The 14,768-nt window shown below is 47.6% G+C and overlaps 1 protein-coding gene across 1 annotated transcript; it reads left to right on the plus strand.

Annotated features, from left to right (window-relative positions):
* The first annotated feature begins 3,144 nt into the window (after nt 1-3,144).
* LYZL2 (lysozyme like 2) lies at nt 3,145-4,633 on the plus strand. The gene is given in 4 exon segments (XM_072851627.1): nt 3,145-3,307; nt 3,413-3,424; nt 3,427-3,567; nt 4,506-4,633. Coding segments are annotated over 4 exon segments (444 nt in total).
* The last annotated feature ends 10,135 nt before the right edge of the window (nt 4,634-14,768 follow it).

Here is a 14,768-nt window from a genome sequence, read left to right on the forward strand (position 1 = left end):
TGATGCCAGTAGGATTGGGAACAAGGAAATGTCACAGGTCTCCTCTCCTGCAGGAGGGCTCTGGCACCCATTATGGGCTGCCAGAGGGCAGATTCCCCATGCGGCTTGGGATCTGCAGCCCCCTCCTTACCCCATCTGTGCTGCGAGCTGAGGAGGGAGGGTGCCAGACCGCGAGATGGAGGAGCAGCTGGTACCTCCATGTACAGCGACGGCACCTGGCTTCAGGAGGCTGAGGCTGAAGGTGCCCAGACCGGGCTGTGCTCCCCAGCCCTCAGCCTGGGTCCAGTACAGTGCACAGCAGTTCCCGCCCAGCTGGGGCTGCCTCCTTCTGCCCCTGGAAACCGAAACCCGGGGATGGGAGAGGTTTCGGCAGAGACTGGCAGAGACTGGCAGGTTGAGGAGCACTGAGCCTGCAACATACTTTCTGCGTGGGGCAAACGCGTGGAGTACACCCCGGTTGCCTTTTATGAGTTTAAATCTAGTCTTTCTGTATTTCCATGCCTGCAGAAGAAGAAAGAAAGAGGGATATCTTTTGTCAGTTCATTCCCAGGCTCTTAAGTCATGGGGTTAGGGCTGTGGTACTAGGCAGCCGACATTTCTGCAGCAGCAAAGATGAAAGTCAGACAAAATAATCCAAAGAAGTGCTTAACTGTGACTATTAAGTCCCAAAGGATTTATCAGAGTTTACTTTCCTCTGACTTCTAGGAGAGACTTCGGCTGAAGTCCATTAAGCAAATTAAAAAGCAGAAGGAAAATAAACACAGATTAATGGAGATAGGAATTTTATGAAGGAAAGGAAACAGCCAGACCTTGTGACAAAGCTCCTGGGCTGCTATTCAGGTTTTAAGGCCCCCAGACCTTATAAATGGAGGAGATTATTCTCTTCACGTTGCCCTGCTGGTAGTCGTAAAAGAGAGTTAATAGAATTTTTTTTCCCCCACTGAGAAGTCCTGTAGAAACTCAAGTAATAATATAATCCCTAATGCTTCAGTTCAGTGGGTGACATGCAGCTATTTGTTCCTTTGTTTCCAGGCAGGGAATCGAGCTGTAAATCTTGTAGCGACACAGATACTGTACTGGCTCTGTGGCATTTTATCTCCTGCTGAAACTGAAACCCATCTGAGCAGCTTCCCACACAATTAGGGACTTGCATGTCAGAACAACCAGGCAGGATTTCTGTATTTATTACTTTGGCATCAAGATTAATATTTAATCCAGAGGAGATATCACAGACATGTTTGAAACCTCATTTTGCTTGTTAAAAAATACTTTGAAACCAAGAAGAGGAGCAAATTATGTCATTATGGAGCCCTGTTATTTATTATATTTAGATAGTTTAAATTAAAGCAAATGCTCCCATAAGGGGGAGATTCCTTCCGCTGCTCCTCTTCTAAGTGATTTTCTAATTTTCTGTGGGTTTATTAGTGTTCATGGCCAAAAACAAAGAGATACCAGAATGGTAAGACAAGAGAGAATAAGCGCCTCTGCGTTGCTGCGTGGCCAGGCCCTGGTTCAGCTGCGCGGTGGTACCAGTCCATGGGGCTTTCGCTGACTCACCTGGAGATGCCAACACGCCAGGAGCAAGCACTGACCACTCTGGGGTGAACAGAAAACCTCTTCTGGTCCTTGCCACAAACCTGAGGAAAACAAGCATGTTCATATTTCTTTCTACTGCCTTGACTGGAAGACCCTCTCACTAATTGTCTTTACAGCTTCTAACCCGGTACAAATGCGTAATACATTGCTTGCCTCTGCTCATTGATCGATCTGTGTGATAATTCTTGTTTTTCCTCTTATTCATGGGCAATTCCCTCTAGACGTTAAAAACATTTTGGACACAAATTTACTTGATTTTTGTTCACGGGATCACACACTTGCCTGGCTGGAGGCATTGGAAACAGTTCTGCTATTATTCTCAGTGAGAAGGTGATATTTCTCTGCCTGTGCAAATATCCTGCAATATGAGCTTAAAATATAAAAAATACTCCTGCTGGTAGACTCACTTGCAGGAATAATTTTCAGGTGAAGCAGAAACCGAACCCCAAGGTTCTGTCCCTGAAAAGCACAGCTACAGCAGCAGTGCTCCCTGGCTGGGCTGGGTCCCAGGTCCCATGGCGTGGGGCAGGGCTCGTGGGGCTTCATCGCCGGTGACGGGGCCGGGGGGGTTCTGGAAGGGCAAGCGGTTACTGGGGGACACCCCTGATGCCTGCCCCAGGGCTGGCGCTCAGCCGCCTTGCTGGAGGTAACGATTTCTCTAGGTATACATGGGGATTTTATTAAGCAGCCCCTACTGCCCTTGCCCGCAGAGGATTATCACCGGCGGCAGCGCAGGAGGTGCCTCCTGCCTCTGCCCCTCGCTGCAAACCGCTCTGCAGGGCTGCAAATGGCTCTGGTTGCACAGGCGCGGAGGCACGGCCGCCGGGGCTGCGGGACTGCTCTGCACTGCACGGCCAGAAAGCAAACTGCCTGGCAGGTTTGGTAAAAGACGGTGCACAGGAAGGAGGAAAGGAAGAAAGGAGGGATGAGAGAGAAATAACCCCAAGGAAAGGTTTTTAATTCTGTTTATTAAAGCCCAGATTTGAGGTCTTTTCTTGGACAAACTCCCTGGACTCGTAGGATGTGACTCACTGTGCGTGCTGGTAATTGTGTAAAAGGCTGATGTGCAAACCGGGGCTAAGGGTTAGTGCGTTTCGGTATGGCTTCCCAACAGCAATGAGGTCACTGCACATCATGGCTTCTGCTCAGAGGCTGACCAGCGCCAAGGAAAGAGCCGAGATGTCTGAGCAGCTAAAGCATGTAACCCTTCCCTTAGTGGGTCCCATTTGTCAGCTTTCCAGTTCCCACGGGACACCTGACCTTTCACCACTAACGTACAAAAACTGCACAGTGGCAGTGCCTGAAGCTCTGTGTTTTCCACGTCTGCACCGATAAAACCTGTTTGTGGCCCCGGCTGTCCAGCACAGCCGCTGCGTACGTGCACGCCTGCATGCGCGGGTGTGCACACCCCAATGGCAGGCGTGAGCAGCCCGGGGTCACCAGAGCCAGCCGTGCCACTGCCTGCTGGGGAGCTGGCCTCGGATGTCTAACTGTGCTTTACTGCCTGCTTACGCCTTGTTTGTACCTTTCCCCCGGGGACCCCAGTACATGAGGACCAGCAGCCCTGCAGGAGTGGGGTCTCCCCTGCTGCTGCTGCTGCTGGCCTTGCTGACTGCGGTCACCAAAGCCAAGGTGTTCAGCCGGCGTGAGCTGGCTCACCTGCTCCAGGAAGAGGGGCTGGACGGCTACGGGGGCTACAGCCTTGCCAACTGTGAGTTTCAGTCCCCCCTCTCCCCACAGCCTTTCCTTCCCGGCTGCCACCGTCCCCATGGGCAGCAGCCATGGCACAGCCTGAGTGCCTTCTGCCCCAGCCTAGGGCTCTGCATGGCCTTTATGAGAGCACCTTCAACACGGCAGCACAGAGCATCAAAGTGGACGGCAGTGCCGACTACGGCATCTTCCAGATCAGCAGGCAGCAGTGGTGCACCGATGACCGGAGCCCCTCAGACAACCGCTGCGGGATGGCTTGCGGTGCTACCACAGCACTGCTCCTCTGGAGCCAGCCCCAGGAGCGGAGGCAGCAGCCCAAGCCCTCCCACTCTGCCCAACTTCACCCCGTGGCCAAAATGGAGCTGCAGGGACATGCGGGGCACAGCCTGGGGATCAAGATGCCTGTGGCTGCAGGAAGCTGGGGGTGATGAATGGCCCTATCCACCCTTTCCTCTCCTGGGATACTAAGGACCCCAGGGCTCTCTGGGTGTTTTGACTGTGGGTGGAAGATAGGCAGTCCTGATTTGGGTGGGTTGTGACGTGGGGCTGAGATAAATGCATCCCCCTGGTTGTGGAGTGAGTAGCTGGGAAAGCGATCACCCAAGGCTATATTACTGCCAGGCAGATCTAGGTCTTAGCTCGGGGTCTACCACCAGTGGGGAGCTCCTAAGCAGACATGGGAAGGGTTTTGCTGTGTCTGACCAGCAGGCATCCTGCTATATAAGAAAACCCAAGGTCTGGGAGGCTGGGGCTGGACCTCCTGTTCCTGTGCAGACTAAAACCTCCTTTTCCAGATAGGCAGAAAAGCTCCCTAATAGCTTTTTTTCCCAGTAGAGCAAGCAGGAAGGTATTGAAATATCGTAAGCATAGATGGGTCTGCTCCCATTTTTCCCCCTCCTTCCATCTCCCTCTCTCGCATGTGATTACAGAGGCAGGCACACTAGCATTTGCGGGGGAAAACATACACTTATGGTTGTTGCTGGCCACGCAGAAGCAGATGAGGGTGCCTGCCTGGCGGTGTTCAAGCACGTGAGGCTGACAGCAGCCCAGCAGTGGGGAGGATGAGCAGTGTCTGGCCCCACACCGCTGCCCAGGGCTGCTCGAGTGCCTGGCCCTCGCTGTGCCCAGCGGGGAAATCTGCTCCGGGCTGGTGTCCTGCCTTTGGGTGAGCTCACGGGGCTGTGCTTCTCTCCCTGCAGATCTGCTATCGAGTAACATAACTGATGACATCATCTGTGCCAAAAGAATTGTGAGAAACCCACAAGGAATGGATGCCTGGCATGGGGCTTCGAGGACGGTTTCTTTGGCAGGGCTCATGTGTTTCTGAAGGGGCATGGCTGCCCTTTGCCTGACTGTCACACAAAGGCAGCACAGCCGCACCAAAGAGGAGGAACCGCAACTTCAAGGCTTTGCAGATGAGTGGGAACGGAAAGATGAACTTGCACCGCTTCAGCCTCTGCAAAGCATCTTGCAGGAGAGACTAGGGAGGAAGGAGCAGAGAAAAAAATGTTTCAGAAAAAAATCTCAGGTGAAAAATAGATGGTCACTAAACAGCTCACCAGCTAGTAGGTTAGCCCTTGAAGATTTCTCTCTGTCTTATCCTTTCAAAGTCCTTCAAAGAGCTCCTTCCCCCACTTTTTGCTCCTTCCCCCACTTTTTGCTCCTTCCCCCACTTTTTGCTGTCACTTATCTTAGCTGGAAGCAATTATTCCCAGAGCATTTGAGAGCATTAATCACTGAAATAATACTCTGATGAATCTAGATGACAACCCTTGCTTGGTGCAACCCTGAACCATCCCTGGGACTCCAGGCTGCTATAACATAGGAAGCCTGTAAAGGCAGAGTAACCAATAGGCTGAGAAAACAGAAATGGGGGTAGAAGACAATTCCAATGATCATAAAAATATGAGGTTGTCTGAAGTCCCAAGGCATTTTGTGCAAAAATAGTGGCGTTAACCACTGAATCCTGAATACGTTCCAAGTTGAGGGACAAGATTCTGCCTTCAGATTCCCCCCGCCCCCTCCCTGCTATTGCAGTTGGACTCATTAGCCGTTTTTGCTTCCTGTGGCAGGCTGCTGCAAAGCCTGGCTCACCGCAAAAGCAGCAGCGTTTCTGAGTAGAGGTGAGGTAAGCAATTTGTGTGGCATACACAGCAAACAGTCTCAGGGCCCCTGTGGTGAGCATTGCTGTCGCACACTCTGCTGCGCACTCAACGCACTGTGCTCAGCTGCGACGTCCCAGCGAAGGAGGGACCCTTGCAGTGGCAGGAGGTGGCAGGACCTGCCATTGCAATTTGTTGTTCCTGGCCAGGACTTAGAGAGAGCTCAGGTGGCATCATGAGACAGCAATGGCTGCGCTCCTCCATGCAAGATGCTCAGCCAGAGTTGGCGGACTGCAAGTCCTTGGAGGTCCCTCATTGGAAAGGACCCTACAGAAAACAAAGCCTGCTCATATCGGAAATGAATGGTATCAGTCTAGCACCTAAATAGTGTCTCTGCTTCTTCTGTCCTCAGGGAGGGCTGGGCAATGCACTGCAAGGGACAAGACCTGAGTGGGTGGAAGGATGTGACCTGTGAGAAAGTCTCCAGCTCAGCTCTGCCGCGGCTGACGGGGGCTGCCTCTCCTCTCCTGCAAGGGGAGAGCTTCCCCCTCGCTGCACAACATTTCTCAGTATTTGCAAACCCAGTGCCTTCCACAAGGTATAAAATAACTTTAATAATATAGCTTTTTTTTTTTTTAAATAATAAACTTGACTTTCCATTTTCACATGTGATTTGGGGTCCCAACCCAAAAGATTTTCCCCAGGGTTTTTTTGTGCATGTTTGGGTGAAATTGCAGCTGGAATGGGGCAGAGGGTGAGGGTCAGGAGCTGGGTAGATAGCAATACCTTTGGATGCAGCTAATTCCTCTGTAGTTTTCCAAGAAAGTGAAAAAGGGAAGACCTCAAAAAAGGGTGCAAACCTGCAAGCTTTTCAGCACCTCTTATTTATATATTTGTAATAAAAATGCAGCAAAACACAGCCCAGGATCTTACTAGGTAAAACTTGTATCCACTGAGCAACGTAAGCTATCCCTGAGGAAAGTCAAAGTGCTGCACAGCCCTTTCATGGCTGCTGGGGCAAAGGAGGTAAGCGAGCTCTCCTGCCCGTGGTGCAGCTCATGCTGTAACCAGCCAGTGCTGCGGCTGGGTTTCTACAGCAGTCCCAGCTGCACAGAAGAAAGGCTGTGGTGCAGTGGAAGGAGATGGCTGGTGTGGGAACGGCTGCGACTTGCAGCTGGGAGGATTCGATGCAGGGACAGAGAGGGTTAAGGAGGAGCGGTGGTGGTGGTGGCTGTCACTACAGATGAGCATTAGCTCTGTCTGTTGTTGTCTTTGAATGCTTGAGAAAGTACAAAAATACAAAGAAGTATTTTTTTATTACGTTGTGGTAGCTGTTCTTGTGTTTAAAAGCAGAAAAGAGAAAAAAATCAGAGCAACCTATTTCTTGTCAGCAGATGGGGTCTGAATCAAAATCCTACCTTCTAACGCTGCTGAGCTTTGAAATCCAAGCCTAGGTCTAGAGATGTAAGCCAAGGGTGGATGCTATAATGTGTGATGATCACCACTTCACCAAAAAATTTCATTCAAATCAAAATGCTGGATCCTAACAGAAAATATACTTTAATCTTTGGAAGATCCTATTCATTCCTGTCCTAAGGAAAATCTGGGGTAAGTTCTATACAGTATCAGGAATTAAGGCCAAAATTTTCATCTGTGACTTAGTTGCACATTTTCTGTGTGTTCTGGAGATGGTGGATATCTCAAGTACTTGAATGTTAGTGCCGGAGTCCTGGAGCAGATATGGAAACACAGGGGAACTGTGTTCACTTCTGGATGTGATCGGCCACAGTTCTGTCAAAACATGTCTGGTAAAAGCTCTGGTATCTTCCTCAGCAAAATATGTAGTTGACTCATGGCAGAGCTCTGAGGACACAGGGCAGCTGCCTTGCGTGAGGCGTGATTGATAGCCTGTCTCTCCCTTTTCACTTAAAGCAAAAATCTAGGTGTCCACCTTCACTTTTACTTGAAAACAGTAAGAAATTGCTCTCAACCATATCCATCTGAAACCCCAAGAAAGGCAGAGAGTATGTTTTCCTTGTTTTCTTGATGAAAGCAAATTTTCCGTTTATTTCTAGGAGGTAGTATTTGCAGGAAAAATTTGGTAATCCTTATGAAAAAACAGTATTCCCCAACCTGCAGCCCCCCTGGTGACACGAGGACTGCAGGTAATCTGGCATGCTGTCATGTCTGAGCACTGTAACTACTTGAGGAACTTGCCAGCACACATGGACAACAGGGATCATGAGATCATCTATAGGCACATTTTAGAGGAACAAGAAACCTCCTACCAAGATAGAAACAAATTAAATAAAGGGCCTGATCCTGTTTCCCCATCAATTCAAAGGAAGTTTTACCACTGATTTTAACAGCAAACAGGACTGACCTTGTAGAGTATGTCATCAAACAGCTCCGGATTGCTTGAGAGTATTTCAACACTTCCATTATACGCCCCATCTTTCAAACTTGGACATAAATATTCTCTTGGCAGAAATCTCAGCCTACAAGCAAATTAGGAGATTTGTTTTTAACATTTTTTCCACTCACAAAGAAAAAAGAGAGAGAGAGAGAAAAAGAGCTCTTCTTGGATGTTTTTAAGTTGCTGCTGCTATGCAATAACATTTACCGTCTTTGCCCTACCCTACCTTAAAAAATTAATTCACTCATTCTTAAAGAAAAAAATGTAAAATAAATTAATTAATTGATGTTGCAATCACTATTTTCAGCTGCAAGGGAGGTAAGTGATACCAGGGGATCAGCCAGCAGTCAGGAAGCCACTGCTAGAACAGGGACGGTCACTTGGCTAATGTGCAGCCTGTGGGCCGTGAGAGCTTGCGAGCCATCAGGTCATGGCTCACAGCACTGAGAGAACGGCTGTGTGTGACCAGAGCTCCCGGGTGATCCACAGGCATGCATGGGGATGGAGCAAGGCAGCTGGGGCTGTTGGAGTTAGTGTTATGTACCACCCCAAAACCCAGCTGTGTGTCCAGCCAGCCATCTCTCCAGTGAAGCTGGGGGCTTTGCTGTCATCTTCAGGAAAGTTCTTTGAGACCAAATTATCTGTATAGCTGCTATAGGGACTTGAAAGTGTTGGTATGAGGCTCATGAGGTCAGAGAGGAGAGCTGGTGCTCTGCTCTCCTCCCCAGCCCCACACCCCCAACTCCAATGAACAAAGCCAGGGGTGCCAGATCCAGCTGCACTGTGAATGCAAGAGACATCCCAGAGCATCAACACGTCCCTGCCAAAGGTGCAACTGCAAACTCAGTTTCTCTGTTTACTTTGCTACTGGCCAAACACCACTACCTTCTTCCAACCTGAGTACGTAGCCAGATTTTTGGATCCTGTAGATTGCATTTATTATATTTATTTATTATTATATTTATGAAGATTAATTTAGCTATTTCCTCAATGCAATCCCCATTCTTTACAGACTTATATAGAGTGGTCTGGACACAGGACGACTCATGCAACCAGGGACAATTATTCACTCCCAATTCAAAATGAAATTTCTTCTGGTACCCTCCCAGATTGCTCCTTCTGTCAAAGCCACTCTGTGTGGTCTGGCATGCTGACTGCCAGCCTGCCTCTCCTCTTCATCTGCTTCTGGGCTCCCTCTGCACCCCTTTTTTACACACACACCCCCAGACACACACCCCACCATCACTGCTCCCTTGTGTGTGCAGGCTGGGGGCAGATACTTGCCCCAGCTGCAGAGCAGCTCCTCTCCAGGCTGTGCTCCCTGCCTGCCGCCTGGCTGGTGTCCTGCTGGTACAGCTACTGATCCTGGAGCTTACATAAAGAAACACAATTGTTTTTACACAGATCCTGAGGGAGAGGCTGGCAACTTCAGTGTAATTGAACCTAAACCAGGATGAGACAGTAAATACTGTTGTGTTTGCACAAGGATGAAGTAGGGTGAGTAAAACAGAAGAGGCTGAGGAAAGAAACACCTGTATAATTCACAAGGAGGGGAAATATTGAAAAGGTACGAGGTTTTGTAGTTTGGCCATTTTCACTGAAAAATAATACATTGTTACAGAGACTGGGGAATCTGTTTAATCCTTCAAAATGGTTTAATCTCCAAACCCTCACCCATATTCATGGCCTGTGCTCCTGTGCCAGTGATGTTAAACAGGGGAACCTAGTCCTGTGCACTCAGCTGTGCGTGGAGCCAGTCAAGCACAAAATCAGTGTTTCTGGTGACCACTGCTATCTCCAAGAGATCTCTCTGGGACTGAGGAGCTCAGCCTGGTGGCCTGATCAAAAAGATCAAGGGATGATGTGATTACAAAGTGTAAGTACTGTCATGGGCAGAAATTCTGGGCACAGCAGAGCTCTTTAATCCAGGGGAGAAAAGCATAACAAGAACCAATGGCTGGGACTTAACTCCAAGCAAATTCATCTGAGAAATGAGTTATAAAATTTTAATCAGTGAAAGGAGATTAACAACCAGAATAAACAAGCAGAAGCAATGGTGGCTTCTTCAGCTCTGGACATCTCCCGACAGAGACCAGATGCTTTTCTGGGTCTGTGATGGTGGAAGGCAGCTCCTGGGGCTCTGTGAAAACAGACATGGGTGAAATCCTGCAGTTCGGTGTCAGCAACAGCAACTCGCTCACCCTCAGGCTGGATCAGGCTCAGATTTTACCCTGCTCCAGACTGGTTTTGCAACACTTGCCATCCTTCTCTGGATGAGACAGCTTGCCATTGCCAGCTCTGGTCCACAGCTTATTGCCCCATTCCCAGTACCTGCTGCATGTCCTGCCTCCATGGAGCGGGGCCCAGTGCCATCCCATGCGGACCAGCCTGTCACTTTGCCTCTTGATGCTCTCCGTGACCCCTCTATCCACCATCCACAGGGAAAGGGAGAGATGGTCAGTCCTGCTGATGCTCACAGGGTCCCATGAACTCCCAAGGGACGGGAGGGAAAAGACCATCCTGGACATCCAACAGCTGGAAGGGGGGAAGTCTTGAGGGCCCCTGGGTTCAGTATTTTGGTCCAACTTGCATGGCAGTGGGAAGTATCATTCATTGTAATGATACTTCCCAATATCATTGGGAAATAATACTCAGACATTGAATTTCCAAGGTTATTCGCTAATGGGTGAGCGTGGTTTTACTACAAAAGCCTTTAAATTGAACCTGGTCCTTTTTTCCTGGGTATCAGTGCCATGCTGAAAATGTGGACTTTCTCATACTAAGGGGTGTGCCACTGTGTGGCTCTCAAAAGGTATTTGAAAATCACATTTGTCCCTCAGTGAGGAAAAGATGATCAAATGGACTCTTCTGGCCCAATGTCTATGAATGCTTTCACAGTTTCCCAGGGCATCCAGTGTATTTGCTCATGACCCTTCTGCAGCAGCGGTGGGCAGGGGCTGCTGTTCCTGTGAGGAGCATCGTCCCCGTCCACCTGCAGCCCATCCCGCCCTCCTGCCCCGGGCCCTGACTCTCACTTGGCTGGACTGTGTCCTGGCTCCCTCCAGCTGAGACCCCCTGGGCTAGTGCAACTGGGGCTGCTGCAAAGCATCTCAGGGAAATTACTTCAGATTTGTGCCAGATTCATTTCTCCCTCGAGGTCGCAGGACACTTTCTGTCCTGAACTCCTTCTTTCCACATGCTGATCTTTTTTTTACTGTTCTGGGTTGATGTCATCCATGCTGGTCTCAGCTAGAGGAGACTTTGTGGAAACTTTGAACAAAATCCCTTCAGCGTCTTTCGAATTGTGAGAGAATGGTAAAATAGACTTTCATAATTGTTAAAAGGATAATCAGTTATTTTGGCAATGCTACAAGAAAATAGATGATGTTGAAAGGTTAACAGTAAGACAATCCTTTTGGGGGGTTTGTACTGTGCTTGGTTGAAGGAATTAAAAAAATAACCACATGACATCTACCATGGCCTGGGATCTGCTCTAACTTTTAATTAAGACAAAGAAACTCAACTCATAGGCAATATTGCTGCATAGTTTTACTGGGTTTTACATAAGACAGCAGCTCTGTGATGGCTGTTTGGATCATTTTCATGAAGGAGTTTGTAAATGGAATAACAATTAAACACATTTCTCCTATAAAAAATGCAAACCACAAAAAAATTCAAAAACCCAAGCATCAACCTCATTCCCTTAATCGCTTAATGTTAGGCTACAAGAAAATCCACGTGGAAAAAAGTAAACAGAATTTACAGGTGAGATTGTCAGCAAGCCTGGCTTATATTCTGCACTGATGTCTACAGTCTCTACTGGTATTGCGTGCTAACCAGACCCCTTTGTAAACATACTGCCCTTGCATTGCGCTTGTACTAGCTAAATGATGGTCCCATGGAAGATAAAACTAGCCCCATTTACATCATCCATGGGTGATTTTGTTCTTTAAAACTGCAAAATATAGTGTAGAATCAGAATGTTTGTGCCGTAATTGAACTCCACAATTAAAATAGCAAAGAAAGCAAAGTGCAAAATGTGATGCTGTTGCAGCATATGTCATAGCGGCAGTGGACATGGCAGTTCCAGTTTTATGGTTAAGTCCATAATAGCCAATTGTTTGTTGGAAGCACTATTATCTAGAGCTTAAAATGTGCTGGTGATGCCTTCATGTCAGCATTTTCTGACTATTGTGCTGCTCAAAGTTGGCAATATTTTGCATTTAAGTTCCGCTACTATGAGTTTTGCTTGTGTTTTACTAAAGAGCATTATAACACAGACCCTTGGGGGAAATTCCATTCCCCTTATTAAAAAATTGTGGCTATTTTATTTTCCTTATCTCTGCCATCCATTTCCTTTTGTTTCTCAATGCATTGCTGCAAATCACAAAGACATTTCCTTGCCTGCTTTACTTTGGACCCCTTTAATGAAAGCTCCTACATAATCAGAGTCACAGGATTCATTTGATGAAGTGAACTGGTTTTGCTGAAGGGTCACAGTTGGAGATTTAGCATTTCAGAAAAGCAAAAGATCTAAAGGCAGGAGAAATGGACAACAGTTTTTACAAGATATCAGATAAACATGCAGTAACACAGAATTAAATTCAGCTCTTACAAAGCAGAACAGCTCAGTGTGATCTGTCTTAACTACAACCAGGTGATCGGAGCCAGCCTCCCTGCAGAAAAGTGAGCCTCGCTTCCTTTGCCTCATTAGTCTGTTTTCTGTGGCATGATGTCATGGCCAGGAGGTACTTTGTACTCACCGATGCAGGGCTGCAAGGAATGGTGTAACATAAGAGAGAGAAAAACATGAGAGCAAAAACATTTCCCTGTTCCCTTGCTTGTAGATACTACTCAGGCTGCTGCTCAGCAGGCAGCAGGATATCAGACTTTCTGACCCTGAGAAAGAGTGGTCATTGCCCATTTGCTTTCATCAGCAGCAAAAAGCTTGAATAGCCAAAGTTTCTCAAGAAACTGAAAGTTCTGGTAAATGTCTGTGTAAAATATATTTTTCTGACATTGCAACACAAAGTATTTTGATATTCTCAAACCAAAAGGCTGTGCTTGGTTGTGTCCCCTTGAGTTGCTGCTGCTGCTACGACCTGCCATTCAGGTTCCTCATGTCCCCAGCTCTCATCTGAGGGCCAGGCTCCTCACCAGGGTACACGTCACCATGTGAGCTGTGACCAAACAGCTCCCAGAAAGCTCCCACCCTCGGAGGAGCTGCATGAGTGTTGGAAGAGATCTTCCAGGAAGGGGCTTCATCCACGTCATCATCAAGCAGACTCAAGACACACATCCTGCTACAGGTTCAACAAGGTGAAAAGTTTTGTTCTGAAGAACGTTGAAATGACACGTTTTGTTTTATTTCCCACCTAAATTCAACAGAAAAGTGCTCACCAGAACCACCTTTTTGGCCCTAGGATCTAGGCTGCTGTAAAGGGGCACAGCCCTGGTGCCTGGGTCTCAAGAGGAGGGAGCTCAGGGAGTAGGAGATAAGCAGTGGGGCCATTGGTGTCAGCCTTAGACTTTTTCATGTGGACTACAGTGTACTTTTAGGCAGAGTTAAGCATTTAGAGTGGGATTCAGCTCACCTTAAAGTAGACACATCTTGCCTGTTCAGCTGAATAATATGCAGAGCTCCTTGGACTCAATTTAGTGCTTAAACGCAGGCACCAAGAGACATTGGAGATACGGGAGGTTTCCTGTGCGGCCTCCAGCTGCAGGTCTGTGAGCAGGCAGTTCTCCATAGATCCTACATGATCCCTCCCAGCCAGCGCAGATACCCCAATATCCTAGATCATCTCCGGTGGCACTAGATGGTCATATTTAGGCAATTGACTCAAACTCTGTCGCTCACATTGACTGGATCTCCATTGACTATAATGAAAGTTTAGATATCTAGTGTTCAGACATCTACATTTAACTGCCTGCATGTGGGTGGTTAAATCCTATACTCAACTCCAGGGTGACTGTATCAGGCAAAATACTGTCAGTAACCCAAACCACTGCAAGAAGAGCACTCACAAATTCGAGGGTGACTCAAATGAAACACTGTTGTTGCCCCCAAAGCAAAGAGCTGATCCTGGATTTTGCTTAGTTTTTGTCCCCCAAAGGACCTCTTTGATTCTGCTGTGGTTTTTTCCTACAAATTATACAGGAGAGGGTTTTAGTAAGGGTTTGAACCTCATGGCACTCTGACTGGTTTAATCAGTTCCCTGTTCAACACGCCATGTCCTTCAAAATGAGCATGCAGGTCTGTGAGAGGCATACCTCTGGCATGAAATTAATCAAATGCAGAGGCCAAGTTCTCCAAAAGTAGGTGGTTCCCTCGAAACATACCTTTGAGTCTTCATCATTCTTGCCATAATTTCCAAAGTTTGGACTTCTCAAAATTTGCCATGACTAACTTACATTTACACTAATCAGTGTATAAGTCAAGAAATTGCAATTTTCTCCTCCTAGACAGATGTAAGTAGTGAATGAGCTGCTAACATCTCATTACATGCAACGATGTCATTATATGGAAAATAACACAACAGGGATGCCTGAAGCAAGATTTTTAGCCACTGAGATCTGAACTTGGTCATAAAATACTGACTCAAACTGAAACAGTCAGGATGAAATTCAGTGCCTTAATACAGCAACTCAGACACTACTATGCTGCACAGGCTTGTCGTTCTCCTTGTTTCTTTAACATACTTAAATCGTGTTGAGGTAATGGGAGTGGCATGGTTGGGAGCTTCAGACCTGTTTTAATTCAGTTGTAACCTTGGCAAACTTTTACATTTTAACAGATCCTCCAGTAACATGCTCCAAAACCCCATAGGAGCCTGCTAAACTTTGTAGGACCTGCCTTAGATGAAAATACATTCACGCAGGTAGTTAACGGAAGAGCTTGTTCTTTTTTGGAATCTCTCGGAGTTTGGCACGTACTGAAGTTC

This window comes from Ciconia boyciana, chromosome 2, assembly GCF_034638445.1.
Source record: "Ciconia boyciana chromosome 2, ASM3463844v1, whole genome shotgun sequence".
Classification (NCBI taxonomy): Eukaryota; Metazoa; Chordata; class Aves; order Ciconiiformes; family Ciconiidae; genus Ciconia; species Ciconia boyciana.